General features: G+C 42.7%; 1 protein-coding gene across 1 annotated transcript; it reads right to left on the bottom strand.

Annotated features, from left to right (window-relative positions):
• On the bottom strand, positions 1-4,124 carry ckmb (creatine kinase, muscle b; the record flags this gene model as incomplete). Its single annotated transcript, XM_080731578.1, has 8 exons — positions 1-179; positions 928-1,117; positions 1,669-1,792; positions 1,909-2,080; positions 2,328-2,460; positions 2,580-2,734; positions 3,135-3,231; positions 4,032-4,124. The coding sequence occupies 8 exons, from the start codon at positions 4,122-4,124 to the stop codon at positions 1-3; spliced, it is 1,143 nt and encodes a 380-aa protein (XP_080587704.1).
• Positions 4,125-17,618: the final 13,494 nt, after the last annotated feature.

The raw sequence follows: 17,618 nt of genomic DNA, 5'->3' as shown, positions 1-17,618 counted from the left end.
TTACTTCTGGGCGGGGATCATGCCGTCGATGGCCTCTCCCTTCTCCAGCTTCTTCTCCATCTCGACCATGAGCTTGACGCCGTCAACCACCAGCTGGACCTGTGCCACCTCGGAGGAGCCCAGACGATCAGCGTTGGAGATGTCGAAAATGCCACCCACGGAGGCAGTGTCCACACCACCTGGAGAGAGAGAGAGAGCAAGAAGTTGGCCGTCAAGAACAGTGTTCAGGGTTCCCACTGTCATGACATTCCTGGAAATATTTTGAAATTAGAAAAATATATTTTTCCAGTACTGGAAAAGTTTTGGAATTTATCAAGGGTCCTGGAAGGTCCTGGAAAAAATAGCTATGTATTGTCTTTGGTTATTGATTGTGTTAATACCTCTGAAATGACAAATTAAACATGGGCCAAATTGTCAAATATTGGATGCAGAAATTGTGAAAATAGCTGATCTACATGCTCACAACTGGAAAAATGTTGGAAAAGTTGTGGAAATTAATTGGTAAAAATGTGTGGGAACCCTGAGTGTTGCCATGTTATCAGATGAACCACTCATAAGTCAATCTGAATAACCATTGTCAAAGAAAAGGGACAGTGCCCTCTCTGTTTTGTTCCTTCAGAGAGTCTGTTCTTTACCGGTGGATGGAGTGTATATTTCAGTGACACAGGTTGGTTCCATACTTTTCTACACTCCGTGTAAGTAAAGTCACCGTAATTTTTTTTGCCATTTATTAACTTAGATTTTTGCTTCTGGGTCGCGGCCCAATAGGCCTACATATAATTCTGACATGGGGAAAAGTTTGATCACCACTGACATGCATTTTTCAGAAAAATATCTAGAAGACATTTAGTAGACTCGGCCTCCATGTTCTCATTTCACGGGTAAAAAAATCTATAAATGTCATGCTTTTGATGTTTCTTCCCGTACCTGTGCCGCGCTTCTGCAGACGCAGCCTGTTGAGGATCTCCTCGAACTTGGCGTGTACGCTGAGCTTGGGCAGCTTGACGTGAACGCCACCGCGCAGGCCGGTTCCCAGGTTGGATGGGCAGGTGAGCACGTAGCCCAGATGCTCGTTCCACATGAAGCCGTGGTTGTGCTTCTTGAAGATCTCCTCAATCTGGCAACGAGAGAACAGGGTGAGGAACATTCAGTTTTTTTTTTGTGGTTAATGTCAAAAGACAGAAAATGTAAAAAAAAGAAATGGTAGTGAAGTGGGTGTGTGTATACAGTAGCTACTATGCAAGGCTATTCTAGTTAATAAAAACAAGGCTTTACAAAATAACGATAAGTGTTTAAAATAATAGATACAATGTCCTTAAGGCCTGTCTACACTTCGACCGAAATGTTCGGTCAGGACCTTTTGACCGAAATCTTCGGTTTCGGTCGAAGTATGGAGAGCCCTTTAGTTTTTGTCTAAAATCGTCACGATCTACACGCAATGCCTCGCAATGGAATCTATTTTTGCAATTTGTCTGACCGACCTTGTTCGATCTTGCCCCCAAACGGTCCCTATATTACAATACAAACTAAAAACGAATAGAAACTAAAGCAAACCTATTCAAAAACTAAACTAAACTGGTAAACCCACAAACAAAAAGTCAAAACTAAAAACGCCAAACCAATGACCTTGGTGGTACTGTGTACATGTACAGACAGTAGGCTACATACCTTCAGCAGGCCAGTGCAGAAGCGTCTGAAGACCTCCTTCATGTTGCCACCCTTCTCCATGGAGATGACACGCAGGTGATCCTCCTCGTTCACCCAGACAAGGAAAGACTTCTCGTCGTTGTGCCTGATCCAGGGAGAGAGTTTACACTTGAGTTTCACTCGCAAAATACATTAACAATGTGCTGGACATTTAAAATATTTTTAAAATGTATGTAAAAAATGTAAGTATGGTTGTCTCACCAGATGCCTCTGCCGTCGGGCCAGTCACGGGCCATACCAGCGCAGGTCAGCAGGGGAGACACAGGCTTGTCAAACAGGAAGTGGTCGTTGATGAGCTGGTCCTGCTCGGCATCGGTCATGCCGTTCAGGGGGTAGTACTTTCCCTTGAACTCACCCTCCAGAGAGGCCAGGGCTGAGAACGCGAAGAAGACAGACAGAGACATGTGTATCGATTAGAATTAGTCAGAAATAATTTACTCAAGAAGACAAGGAACTGTCACTTCTTGTCAAGCTTCTAAATGCACATGGCATCTTCGAAACGTGTCACCCGAGAATAAACGAAACGTATTTAGACTAAGAACAAGTAACCACGTTGAGTTAAGTAACCTCGTTGACTTAATTTACTCCATGGCTAGCATGATGTGTTGTTTCGTACTCACCCTCAATGGACAGCTTCTCAATACCCCTGCGCTCTCCACGGCTGGTGTGGGGTGGCAGAGAGTATCCCTTGATGCTGCGTCCGGTACGCACACGGCTGGACAGCACGTAGTTGGGGTCCATGTCGTCTCCACCCTGGTGGCAAAGGGTGAGAGAACGTTAGGTTGCGTCATCATCGTTCACTACAACTACTGCTTAAACCTCATGAGGCATGCATAGAGTTGTGTGGAGGTGATCTTATTCGGCCTGCATACCTTCAGGTTCTCGAAGTTGAGGTCGGTGGCGTGCTTGTCGGTGGGCTTGTATCCGCCATGACGGTCGGAGATGATGGGGTCGAACAGATCCTTGAAGACCTCGTAGCACTCCTCGTCACCAGCGACAGCGCCGACAGTCATGATGAAGGGGTGGCCTGGAGGGGACACGGATCAGATAAAAACACCTGTTAGCATCACATGAACCATGTTTCACCTCACATTTCCTGTGTTAGCACTGCCAGATTCCTCTGGCACCATTGACTGCATTTGTTGTGTTGTAATGTCAATATGATACAGCACATACAGTATATCTTCATATCACAGCCCATATTCATGGACGTGGGGTGCCCTTGTGAGACATGGGTACAATGTTGCCAATGGAGCGGTGAACTGACCAAGCGGTGTGGTCAGCCCTATTGAGAACTCCCACTGGCGCTCATGTAGCGAACCACTAGTGCTGAACGAGACCATTTTGTTGACTGGTCCGCCAGTCCTCCGATAAATCCGCACAACACTACTGTATACAATGTATGTACAGGTGGTTTTGTTTCTCACCGGGGTTGTCGACACCGGTCTGGATGCAGTCGTCCAGGGTGAAACCGCTGGGGGTAGACTTGCTCCTCAGCTTGGCGTAAATCTCCTTGGTCAGCACCTGGAGTACACATCACATAGAACAGTGTTTTTCAAACTTTCAAATTTCAAGGTTTCCCCTTAACTCTGACAGTGTAGGCTACAAATGGAACCAAATGAACCCTGACAGGTTCATTTGGTTCCATTTGTACACTGTCAGAGTTACTGACTTGTATGGGTCAATTTAGACCCCACTAAAGGAACCCACAGAGTCCCTGGAATCCACTTTGAGAACCATTGACATAGAACAATGAGTGGTTTATAATGAGTGCAACAGTAAGGAAATGCTACATTTCGTAGCTATAGTAAGGAGCATATGGATCAGACATGGTGTCCAGTAATAGAAGAGCTAAGAGCTATGTGGCGTGGGTTACAAGGATTTACATTTTATTTCACAGTGACAACTAGCAACAACATCCACTTGTGGAGTGAAATGTAGTGTAGTGTAGTGTAGTGTAGTGTAGTGTAGTGTAGTGTAGTGTAGTGTAATGTAGAGTTTTGCGATTGGTTTATTTTTTACTGTGTCTACAGTATGTGGTTCCTGTGCTGGGGAAGGGTAATGTCTTGCCATACCACATAATGCTAATGAATTTTAGCTGTCTGGTTATTGTACATTATGCCCTTTAGCAAGGACTAATGCCTTGCTAAAGGGCATAATGGTACTGGAGGGGGTTAAGCTGTCTGCTTCTCATGCTGGAGGATGTATGTAATTAATGCCTTGTTAAAAGGTACAATTGTCATCGTGGAATTATGGTACCTAATCCTTTGTGGCTGTCTGATACAAGTGATGCTCTAGCTAAAGGGCAGGGTGTCCATCCATACCTTGGCCATGTGGTTGTTGTGCAGGGACAGATCGGGGAACTCCTCGTCCGCTGGCAGCTTCATCTTGTAGTCGTTATGACAGTTCTTTGCCATGGTTGCGCTTTTTACTCCGCCTGAGGAGAGAGAGGAGGGAGGAATTGTCATCAGGATCACTATAATTGCCAGGTGTAATAAACATTCAGGAATCCTGTCTAGCCACAGAATAAGAGAGGAACACAAGAGGTATTTCTAAGTTGTTATATAAGTAGTAATAGCTGGGACCAGATCCAGTAAATACCATATTTCATGTCAGTTGTTTCTCCAACAGCCTGGAGTGCCTTGTCTATGAGCCTCCTGGTGAAAACCAGACACCTTCTCAAACCACTTCTCATCATTTCTCAAGCTCACGCTGTCCTCCCATTCTCTCTCGGTCTCTCCCTCTCCCTCCCCTCCCTAAAAAAGAAAACAGCTGTCCGTTGAGCAGTTTCTCAGTGTCTCCCCTCTGAGGACCTGTCTGTCTCTCTGCCTTGCTGACAGCTGTGTGGTCTCCATTGCTCGCCTGTCTGACCACCTGTCCTGCTATTTATAGCTTGGCTTCCCATGTGTCCACATCATAGTGTTCCTCCCACCATGCTACAAGGCTTGAGCAGACACACCGAAGCACACACTTTTTCTCTCTGAACTAATTTCTTGAGGTAAGATATACCTCAACAGCCAGGTCTACACTCCTCCCTTTCTGCTAGAGATGCTAGCAGAAAGAGATGTTAGCTAATGTATAATCTGATTCCACAGATTATACAATAGCTGCTGGATATTCTGTGTAACCCCATACAGATAGGAATCACCTATTTTGCTCTAGAAATCATTTAGAATGCATTCTATAAGGAAATCAATTCCCTGGTACAACTGAATTTCAGTGCACAGAGCTGCAAATGCTGAAGCAGTCAGATTACACATGCACACATTATGAACAGGGCGATGAACGCAACACATGCTAGGCATACCAATTGTATCAATTTACATGTCTCTCTGCCAGACCCTCCTCCCATTTCTCTATCTCTCTCCCTCCCACCCTCCTACTGCCATGACTCTCCCTGCCACACCAAAAGGTCAGAGTGTGCATACATCTCCGATGGTGCCACGAGTTCCAAGACTAAATCAAGCACTCCTAAGTATGCCAAGGGCCTCTTCAACCTGACCTGCTGCCGTCAGCAACAACTGATAGGCGTTCACTCGCTGCCTTTGTGACACCACGCTGATATAATTTAACAGGCAGACAAGACGTCCCAAACGATTCAACGGACACCATGCATTTCGTTACTCTAGTCTAAGGCTGTTAGCAGAAGAAAAGTTGATTTGAGTAGTTCCCATATCAGGAAGAAAAGGTGCAAAACTGCAGAGAAGTCCTCAAGTGAAAAAAAATAAAAATAACGACAGCTCCAGTGTAGAAAACACCAATGGAGGAATACATGTGACAGAAAAAAAGAAATTCTTCATCACTTTCTGTCCTTTCCTTTTCAGATGGTATTCTCAAAGTTTAGTTTTTTCCATATTTCTACGATAAAAAATAAAAGTAAAAAGTCAACAATCACCGTGCTCATTCCCATTGAGTTATGGGTAGAGGCTTAATAATTGTTTTTGGTTTTACCTGCTCAGGAGAAAAGAGAATAACAGATCCCGGGATCAGAGCCTGTTCACCAAGTGTTTAGGAGTTGCCCAACGATTTCTAAGTGAGTGACCCTAGGTTTTATACTGAGGACTCTGTCACTATTGGCTGGCCAGCCCTCACATCCCTCCTTGTGATTGGTCAGCGGAGGCCCTCGGTGCCTGGGTGAGTTTCTAAAAGGCAAGAACGTGCATCACAACACTCGAGACAAGGCAACAGCTGTGGCCCCCCTGGTCAACCAAGGGCCCAACCCTTCACCTTTTTCCCGGTGATAGTTTCATTTCATGTGTTCGCGAAAAGCAAAAGGTAGAATCAGGCTACAACACCCTGACATTTAGGAGTGTGAAGAAAAACACATGCATTCTCCATGTTCCCAGGTGTGAGAGCGAAGAGCAGAGGTAGAATGAGGCTACAAGACACACTGACATTTAGCAGTGAAATTATAAGACACACGCGTTCTTATTCTCCACACATACATACTGTAGCTGTAACATACAACATACAACATACGATTTACATTTTAGACATTAAGCAGGCTTTATGCAGAGTGACTCACAGTAAGGTGAACACATACAGTACATCAAATGCAGAGAGACAGTGTAGTGCCTCAGTAATGTAGGATCATAGGGAAACCTAGAACCTAGCATCGCTCTAAACAATATAATATAAAATAACAATAATAATAATAATGACTTGTTAGCATGCATGCCACTCGAAGGTGCGATCACAATACCACTGCAATTTACAAATTACAATTTAGGTATTAGGAAAGATGCTCTTATCAAGAGTGAAGTGAAGGCAGGAACCCTGATAACTGGTCACCACAATTCGTAAATACGTTGTTAATATATACTTTCTGTATCTCACATAGCTTTGTGGTTGTGGCTTATATCAGGGGAAATCAACCAGGTTAGTCTATTTAACTGCAAAAGCAGATAGCCTTGTTTTATGTATTTTTTTACACCTTACAGATGCATGAACACACAGACCCTGTGATGCTACAGTTTGGAGAAGGATAACACCTCCTGATTTACTAATAGCCTTCCATGAATTAAAAAACACTTAAGACTCTTAAGCCCTATTGGCATGGGGCTACATTTTAGCACACCAGATCTCATTAGAGCCATTACTCTCTTATGTGGCTGCTTGTTTGTGGTCTGTGCTTGCATACCAAATGGTCCATTTTAGTCTAACTCTGAGGATTTTACTGTGTAAAAAGTCAGAGAGAGATGGTGAGAAACCAACAATATATATTGTCATTGTCAAGACTATTAGATTTAATTTGAGGTTTACTGCAACAAGCACAATCTGCTGCAAATGAATGTTTTACTTGATTTAAAAAGGGCCAATTTGATATTGTGGGAAAATGTGTTTAGCTTGCTTATTGTAAGTCCCTCTGGATAAGAGCGTCTGCTAAATACAGAAATTGTAAATTCGCAAATAAAGTAGAGTAGGGATAATTGCAACTTTAAAGGAGTAGTTCACCCTCAAAATGACTTCTCTTCAATTGATTACTCACACCATGGAGACTTGAGTTCAACAATATTTTTTTGTTTTTGTTGCAGTCCTAAGACAAAAATGTGATTGCAAGAAATGTACCCCCATTGATTCCGGATGGGTACCCGAATGGATTTGGGTCCCCATCCGGAATCAATGGGGGTAAATTTAATATAATCAAATTTAGGAATGCAACAAATACAAAAAAAAAGAAAGAAAAAACATTGTTGAACTCAAGTCTCCATGGTGTGAGTAATCAATAGAAGAAACGTCATTTTGAGGGTGAACTACTCCTTTAAGTAAAGTATGTCCTCTATGAATTGAGTACAAAAGGACCCCAATATAAACAAGCCATTTTGCTTTCTTGGGTTTAAATCCTATTAGTAGACCATGTCTCTTTGATTATTGATTATTTTATTAGACAAAAATGGAGAACAGAGCAGTGCAAGTATAGTCAATAAAATAGAAATGTAGTACAGTACAAGTACAGTTAAGCACCCTGCCTAAAAGGAACATCCCAAATAAGACATTTTACAGCCTTTTTTATGTTGGAAGTCCTTGAACTGTACTGTCCTGTGCTGTGCTTTTCCTATGTCAACTAATATTCTAATAAAGTGTTCAATCAATCAGTCAGGTCATCTGGTTCAAGAGGGCATTTGCGGTGTAATGTGCCGTATGTGTAATTACATCTGCATGTACAGTGCATGCATGTGTGCTTCAGTGAGGGCTGAGGGGTATGCCAGGACAGCTTTGGTGTTAAATAAAACATTCAGATCTCCATGTCAGCAAGTCTGTCATTAAAACCCACCTCCTGGCTGGGGTCTTTTAGGTTAATATTCCTTTGTATCTATTTCTAGACACTCTTTAAGACACAGCTGCTGTGCCAAGCCAGATACAGCCTGCTACGTATATATCCAAGCAGTGTGGGGTCTCTCTATCACGCCTTGTTCACACAAACTAAGACTGCTCATGATACCTTGAGACTCCATGTTTGTTAATGGATTTTAGCACGTTATTTGTAATACTTAATTGTGTGCTTGAATTGTTGAGCTTTACTGTCATATACTGTGGAAATTGAGTCCAAAACTGTTACTTTTCAGAATTCAAATTCAAAAATAGCAAATGTAGCAGATTGACAAGCTCAAAACTTGACGCTTTGTGCCGTGTTTTGAGCTTGCAGATCTGCTACTTTTGATACTCTTGTGTGACGCTGTAGTATGATCAAATAGGGCATTAATTTATGAAGAAAAATATGGAGATTAGGGTTTTCTGCTTGACAACAATCTGTTTTTTATCTGCAGGAAAGAAAAGGAAAACACTCTTCAGTCACTGAATCATATGCCATTATCATCAACAGTTCTGAATGTATTTCAGACGAGGTTGCAAATCCACTATTGCTAGCTCACAATAATCAATACATTGAAGTTGCTGTTCTATAGCTCACACTAGAAATGATGGTTCTATGCTCAAAGGTTGTGCAATAGTTGCAATACCTAGAGTGCCAGTTTTGTGACATTTTAATGTGGAATTCTTTGGATTCTTTGGAAATCCATATGCTCTATATATAAGAACCTCTTATGTTGCACAGGTGTGAGCTCCATTACCCTCATCTGTAACACAAGAGACATCAGATCCACTCTCAGACGGAAATTAAATCACAACCACATCATGTGATAGAATAGAGATCCTTGGGGGCGGTGCAGACACACACCATGGCACAGACAGTAGCTAGTAACCAAAGCTGCTATTACATAAGACGGCAGGCTTTCCCTCAACATACCAAGATTACAGGAGATTTCAAATAGTTATAATGTGGCGTTGTCTTTGTTGTTGCTAGTAATGTATCAGTTGTGTATTGATCTCTGAAAAGCCACACCAACTGAATTATTGGGTTGAAACATATAGACAACAAGAGTTGCATCATATGGTTATTTGTATTTTCACAGGGAGGCATATCAAGCCAAGGAGCACCCTGAAGCTTCCTTACTGAGAGACAGGTGATGTGTCAGATGTCCATGACAGTACCAGGGCTGTCCATTGAAATGCTAAGCTTGCAGATGGTGCTGTTACTGTGATTGTAGATTGTTTATGGCCCACACCTATCCACCTGTTGCTTCTGTTTTGTTTGAGTTCCCCTGGGAGGGGGTCTCTTGTGTTGTGCTGTCTGTTTTACAATTAGCAGCTGAGTGACACAGGAATCAGAACCACCATTCAATACTGTAATCCTTGTACTTGTGTAGGTATCTTCGTATGGCTTGGGGAAGCCAAAACATTCACGGATCAATTCAGGCTCCACCCTTATCAGCTGCCTTTTACAAATCTGCAGAAGAGTGGAGGAGTGGAGTGGGTCAGAACACACACTCTATCTTAGTGCCGTAAATCTAAATCAATACGCAGGGTCCAGTTTCACAGCTGTGACCTGCCTGTCCACAAACTGCACTCACCAAATTAGCCTCTGACCATGTCCCCACTTGTCCCCATCCCACACAGTGAACAAATGCACAAAACTGCATGCACACACAGTATGTAATGTATGTATGTATGTATGTATGTATGTATGTATGTATGCAGTCAGATAATATATGCACACAGCGGTGCATGCACAAACATGCATAAAGTACACATTGTCATTTGCATGCATGCAAATGGGGAAAGAGGAGGGGACGTGAGAGAGAGTTGAAGTGCATGAGATGAACAGTAAGGTGATAATGATATGAAACAGGAGGGGTTATTTTATTAACATGATATGAGTGTGTGAGCACTTAAAGGGCCAGTTCACCTCTGGGACAACCAGATCTTATTTTATTGTTGTTTGGGACACGATCAACACAATCCTGAGTTATTTTTTGTGTTCAATCTGTGTTTTGAGATTTTTTAGTATTTCAGCATGAATGATGATGCATTTTGCATCATATCAACAGGACTGATCATTTTAAGTTAGCTGTACCTTCCTTGTTGACTAAAGTAAGTGTGTGTGTGTGTGTGTGTGTGTGTGTGTGTGTGTGTGTGGTGTGGTGTGTGTGTGTGTGTGTGTGTGTGTGTGTGTGTGTGTGTGTGTGTGTGTGTGTGTGTGTGTGTGTGTGTGTGTGTGTGTGTGTGTGTGTGTGTGTGTGTGTGTGTGTGTGTGTGTGTGGTTTCCTCTGCCCATTCAAACCAGTTAGATCCGTGTGGGTCATATGATCGTATGCTCTGGCATAGCTCCAGTCTCCCAGATTAGAGTGTCACTCTATCCCTCACAGGGGGGCCACACAGCCGCCCTAGAGGCAGCACCCAGCAAGGACACTTATGTAAACAGGAACACGGTGTGGTGTAGTCACATCCACAGCACCAATAGAAAGGGAGACAAGGTGCAACATTCTTCTGATTTCTATTATCTGTTGCTATAGTGACAGCCAGGGCTCCACGTGTTGCTCTCGGATGGAAGGGTAAACCGTGAGAGTGAGAATGTGGTAAGGAGAGTGTGAAATTAGAAATGGAGTGATTCAAAAGTCAATTAAGAGAGGAGAGTGAGACTCATTGGGTGTTAACAAGCACAATGATAATCTAATTTTAGCCTGACTAAGGCAGATGAATCATAAATGAATCATTCAATATTATGCACATACCAAACAGCTTCCTATGCAAATGCATACATATAGCACACACATTAAGTATGCATTCTTGTAGTATGTACTACATACATAAAGTATGCATACAGTACATACATAGCCTATAGTAAGGATTTCCGCAAGGGAGTCGGCATACACCGTCACCTGACATGTAACACCTCAGGAGCTGTTTTAGGATTTGGTGCTGTGTTCAAGGGCACTTGGGCAGTATAATTAAGAAAAAATGTAAAAGTGAATGCCTGCACTGTGACTCTTGCTTCCAGGCAAAGACTCGCATTGCACTAGTTACATTTTCTTGAGGGTAGATTCGGTGTGCGGGTATTATTTTTCCTTTTGTTGACAGATGCTGATATTCTTATCCACAAGTGCAACTGTAGAGTCGGTCTAATCCTTTCTGCAGATAGCAGATAACATTACAAGCAATTAATATTACATCATGCATTTAATAAACTCAAACCTCTTCAGTTTTGAGTGCACCCTGGACCCTGAGATAATGCACACGGTGGGAAGTGCAGTACACAGTGCACTTTTTTATGTTTTGAAGGCCGGGGGTTCCCATGAGGGGATTCCCTCGTGCCAAGGTGGGATCCATGGTGGGGGCAGAAGCAGAGAGGCAGGGAAAGGATGAGAGGGGTCTCAGGGGGAGGCAGGCGTTACAGTACACACCGATGCAGCTGTTGCTGTTGAGGGTTTGGCTGCCGTTGGTAAGGTTTGCATGTGTGTGTGTTTTATCGCATGCAAGATATCCTTTAATGCAGTGTTTCTCAAAGTGGATTCCACGGAATCTGTGTGTTCCTTTAGGGGGGTCTAAATTGACCCATACAAGTCTGTAATGTAACTCTGACAGTGTACAAATGGAACCAGGGTTCTCTGTCAGAGTCAATGGGACACCTTGAAATTGAGAATTTGAGAAACAATGCTTTAATGTAAAATTATACTTTAATATCTTGACAATTTCATTTTGCATTGCATGTCTACAGTCAGCGCTTTTGTTTGTGCCTAAAACTCACCTGTTATGCAGTGACTTAAAGCCATACTGTGTAAGTTGCCCAACTAGTGGTCATTAGCCCTATAGCAAACCGCGGTCGCGTCCGCGTCTTTCGTCCGTTTTTCGTACCTTCAGACCCCCGCGTCTGCCTCCACCTCGCTGAGATCTATCTTTTAAGGGGTCCCTTGTTCCTGTGCGTTCAGTAATTCCAGAGATACGGACTCCTTCACCCTGCCTGGTAGGCGAAATTACCTAGAGAAGGGATGGTACAAACGGGCGACAACAAATATGGCTGCCATAGCGACCCCACTTCAAGATGCGCTGTGATTGGCCGGCAGTTGTATAACCCTCGCTGTGATTGGCCGGTAGTGTGATGACGCAATTTTGGCGCGAGATCCGGTCCACGGCAAGGATCTCAGTTTACATACAGAGAAGGCTTTACAGGCTGAAATTCACGGCGCGGATCTTCTAAAACTTTTGTGATTTAATAGTTAGGAGAATTTTAAGATTTGTTTTATAAAAAAAGTTACATAGTACAACTTTAAATCGCAATCTGACTCAGTTCTAACAAGTTACATCTTCACTATTCATTGTCTTTCCCCTACTGACAGACAAAAGCAGGGGATTAGTGGGGTTCAGTGAGACTCATTGGGTGTTAACAAGCACAATGATAATCTAATTTTAGCCTGACTAAGGCGATATTATGACTGTAACAACTGTCATGTAAAAGCATGGTTGTCCTCATGAGATGCTGATCAGAAATGTAGAAATGAAAACGATCCATTTGTCCATAGTGCGATTACTTTCGTTATTTAAAAAGGGTGTGTGTGTGTGTGTGTGTGTGTGTGTGTGTGTGTGTGTGTGTGTGTGTGTGTGTGTGTGTGTGTGTGTGTGTGTGTGTGTGTGTGTGTGTGTGTGTGTGTGTGTGTGTGTGTGTGTGTGTGTGTGTGTGTGTGCGCGACGCGCGCGCATGTTTTTCATTGATTGAATACTTTATTAACAGTTAGTTCAGTGGTATGATTTTACAATGATGCTAAAAGGATAAAAACTGTCACAAAGCATAACGGAGGATGTCGTATGTAGAGGTAGACTCTACCTCTTCAACATCCTCTACCTGGTAGAGGATGTTGAATTTTATTTACAGAAAACAAATACAAACATTTATTCACACAAAATATTCATGTGCGCAAGTTAAAAGTGTGATAGTTAGGTTTAAGTGTGGCTGTTAAACCATTTTAAACATAGAATAGCAAACAGATGCTATCGAGATTGCTGTGGACAGGAATTACATCAACACATTTACTTACCAGAATACAAATTTGACCGTAAAAGCTGCTCCTATTAATTGTCTATATTTATTCATAATTGCATATCCAATTGTATTTATTACATTTATTAAACAAGGCAAGTCATCAAAAAAATTGTCTCTTTATTTTTCGTTTGACCACATTCTCAATTGCCACTAATTACAACATATACATACATTCACACGTTGCTACATATGGGTGGCTCAGGGGTAGAGTGGCCGGCAGAGAGGCTGGAGGTTCCGCAGTGGAACCTGAACGTGAGGTTACCAGTTCGATCTCGGGAGAAGTGTCCTTGAGTGACAGTTCAAGACGTACAGTACAAGGTTTCTGCCCAACAATGATGACATGCTAGCCTGATTTCAGACTCAGCTGACAGTACACTCAGAGAGTGGGCAGGTCTATGGGCTGGAGCCAGGCAAATGACATGCAGTGCACATGCTCATATGTACTGTATAGCTCCAAACACAATCTCTCCACCCATGTTATATACTGCAGTTAAGTTACAGTGTTAACTGCATGAGTTTATAGTCTGGCTACTAGGGCATTCACGAATAGTGATTTTTAGTATTCAAATTATTCAACCTCAAAGTATTCGAATAGTCGAATATTCGACAGGACTGGCCAAACTGTCAAATATTAAGTAAGCAAGAGGCGAACGTTGTGAGCATGTAGATCGGCTATTTTCACAATATTTATCTGCGGAACCGAGTCACATTAAATGTAATACCTATAATTCCAAGTGCTTGTCAGGGTGGGGGTCCCCAGTTCAAATATATTTATTTTGGGGGTCACGGCCTAAAAAGGTTTGAGAACCCCTGGTATAGAGCATTAACAAATTCATTCAGCTCATTCTTATGACTTCCTATCTAGCCAAGCTTTATAAACTATAGATTTTTTAAAGAGAAAACAAAAAAAATAAATAAAAAAAAAGCGTGAATATTCGACTTCGGTGAACAACGTCGAATAGTGACTTTGATATTCGAATATTTGGTGAATGCCCTACTGGCTACGCCAGGCTAGTCATGCCTACCGGTATGTTACCTCATAGGTTCGCTCCCTTTTTCAGAACCCATATTTAGAGGAGACAGAAGGGACCAGCTATAGTGTGGTGTGTGCAGGGACTGACACAAAGCCATGAAAGGTGTCAAGATGAGGTGTTCATTTTTAACACATCTACCGTATATACTTTAATCACACCCAAATACGTCAAAATGGAACTAGATGACAGATTGACAGTGACGGAGGTGTTACTTGAAACACCATCCTGTCAATTAACACATTTGTTATTCATGGAAAGCCTAGCAAGGAGGAAGTGTGATCACTTCTGAGTCATTTGAAATGCCTGTTTAGTAAACAGGGGCGTCAATTGGGTATGGCAGGGGTATGCAGCTGCCATACCCTGGGTCCAGGGGGGTAAGATAAAAGTTAGTTCTAAATATAAATCCATGAATGTCTCTTTGTCTATCTGTGCTGGTTATTATGTTGTTAAATTTACAGTAAAATAACTACAAATGCAACATTTAACAAAATGGTCACTTTAACAAGGTATTATACTATATTCTTCACACTTGTATTCTCCCCATCTTGACAAAGTGGAATATTCCCAGGTTCCGCAGGTCAGCTGCACAGGTCAGGTGCAATTCATTATTGTTAATTGTGGCACGTTTACTAACTTGCCAAGTTTAGCTGCACTTGAACAACCGTTCCAGGCTGCCATATCCAGCCCAAGAAACCGTAGAAACGGGGGAAAAAGTAAAATGTACTGCTTAAAATAAATGTATCATGCCTGTTGCTAAGGTATGGCAACATGACTGGTGTCTTCGCGCGCGTGCAAGACACCAGTCATGTTGCCATACCTTAGCTTTTTCTGAACTGACGCCACTGTTAGTAAAGCTCCACAACTTCAAATCCCAAAGCTGTGCTTTAAATGTCTGACGGGCGGGAGACGACCGCAGGAAGTTGCAGGCTGTTCTCACACCTTCTTTGGAGTCCTCACACGCATGACCCGGACCCTGGACTGGCTTTGTCAGACATACAACTCCACAGCCAGAGCAGGGAAAGAACATGTTAGCAGTGAGAAGAGCCCGTAAATAGATCCACAGGGCATTTTGTAAGATGATTCTGTCAACCAGTGTCCCTGCCATGTTACAAATGTCACACACTCACACAGGCAAAAGTCATGCAGGCCTGTATGTGGTGATACGGTGATATTTTATTCTGCTAATAAAGACAAAACATATTATTGTTGGTAATTAGCGTTTGTTGGTTGTTATATACATAGGCATATTGTTAGCATCCTAGGTCTATCCATTGTCACGTGTGGACTTGTTTTGTTGAATGAGGTGCAAATTAGCTGGATATTACAAGACAAAAAACATTTAAAGTGTCTCTTTTTGAATGTTTGAATGGGGGAGGGGGTGTCAAGAAGTGAAACTAAAACACATCCATAGTTCCACATCCAAACATCCACAGACATTCAACGTTGTATAATAATGTTACGTTTGTGCATAATGGTTGCTTGTGTTGACCTGTCTTCTCTGTTCATTCTTTCCATCTCACTAACATTTGTTCCCAGATGCTTGTCATGCACTGGCACAATCTCCTATCACTATTGACTCATTAACTGTTCACACATTAACACATTTTACTGTAGTTTGGTAGCTTATACTGCAGCAGTAAGGAGTAGGCTAGAGTAACATGGGGGGACCAGGGGTCGGGGGATGAACCCCAAGTTGCTATGTTTAGTTCAGCATCACCAGGTTCTCCAATCTCCAATGCCAGCGTGCCTGATTGAATTGCATCGAGTCAGCTGTCAGACTGTCCAACCCGCCTTCTTTACCTCCATTCCAACCATCCGCTCATCCACCTTTATGTGACCTGTGAATAGTGGATAGGTTTTTATTTTTGCTTTGTTTTTGGAGAATGGCCTCTCTGTTATCCTGACCTAGGTCTATTTTTCTTTACTGAGGCTGCAGATTGACAGCGTAGGATACGTTGTGTTATTGCCAAAAAGATCAAACCACAACCTTTAAACCATAGACAATGAGCACTAAAATCTACACGCATGCATAGCTGAGAATCTGACAGATTGCACTGTTAGTCGTGCATGAGTGTGTGTGACTGTCTGCGTGTAGCTACTGTTAGCCAGACTTAGGCCTTTGTTGTTGCGTAATCCTCTGACCATGTGTTTGCATACTGTACTGTGTATGCATTTTCCCCATGAGGCAATGGCAACTATGCACTCCTGTGCTGCACCCATCCATTTGTCAGGTAAGCATGACAAATGGACACAGTCAGGCACGCATGCGTGCGCGCACCGTGCGCACGTCATCCCATTCCTTCCGAGTGACAGCTGTATGTTGGGTCAGGGTGACAGTATTAGTCTGGTGTTGCCGGTGTAAAACATTACCACCATTCCTGTCACAAGATTATTGATCTCATTCCCTGTGATCTCCTCCCCAGGGGCTTCGCAATTAAGGGGGGGAAAAGTGGGACTGAGTTACTTGGGCCCAAGATGGAGGGGCCTTATAATTATTTTATACTTTAGCTATTGAAAAATAGTAGATCTACAAGCTCACAGCGCGGCACCGAGTCATGCAAATGTGTGCAAATCTTTGAATATACTGTATGTATTTAAGCGAAATTTGTAACTCAAAGTTTGGGGTCCCTGGAACTAGATATTTTGAGATAGGGGTCCGTGGCCACATACATATCATTTTGGGGGTCCTTCTCATGAGAAAGTTTGAGCACCACTGACATAGAAACATACGTTTTTCCAAAAACAGAAATATTCAAAGACTTGTGAGCTGTGAGCTTGTATATCTGCTATTTTTCAATAGTTAAAGCACAAAATAATGCTGCTTAATGCGTTCCCGGTCTAAATGGTTAAACCCCCTCCAATGGGTTAAACCCCCTCCCCCTATGAAGAACATTCATGGGGGGCCCGCAGTGAATCCTTGTACCCAGGGCCCAGAATTTGGTGCGACACCCCTGGATCTCCTCCCCTCATTCCCTGTGCTTACCACCTGCTCATCACACTCCCCAAAGGCCACACCTCCTCCCTTCATAACGCCACTGACCACTAGTTCTCAACATGGGGTCCAGGGATCCTCAAGGGTCCTTTATGGGGGTTCCAGAGTTGTCCTTAGTTATAGTCCTAGTTTTTTGTCCTTTTCTTCACTTTTCATACTTTTGCTGGTTCGTTTTATAGCCCAAGGACTGTTTTTTGTACAAAACAAATGCTTGAAATGTATTCAGAATCATGAAAAACCTACAGTTTGACCTCTCACATGCTACTTAAAGTAGGCCCAGGAGTCAAACCGGGGACCTGCTGCCAGACATGGCACGCACCCCAACTATACGGCTATTTGGGTCACTCCGATGTCATTGATTGATTTTATTCATTTATTGAGATATTCTTTGGCAACTGGTTCACAGAAAAACAATCAACATGCAGAATCAAAACTTTATTGTCACAGGTTTACATTTGTAAAACAGTGGGTGAAATTATTTCTTATGAAAGCTCCATTGTTTTTGGGCAAG

The sequence above is a fragment of the Nannobrachium achirus genome (assembly GCF_963921795.1).
Source record: "Nannobrachium achirus genome assembly, chromosome: 8".
Taxonomy (NCBI): Eukaryota; Metazoa; Chordata; class Actinopteri; order Myctophiformes; family Myctophidae; genus Nannobrachium; species Nannobrachium achirus.
The sequence above is the reverse complement of the archived record's forward strand: the minus strand, read 5'-3'. Positions and strand labels throughout refer to the sequence as shown.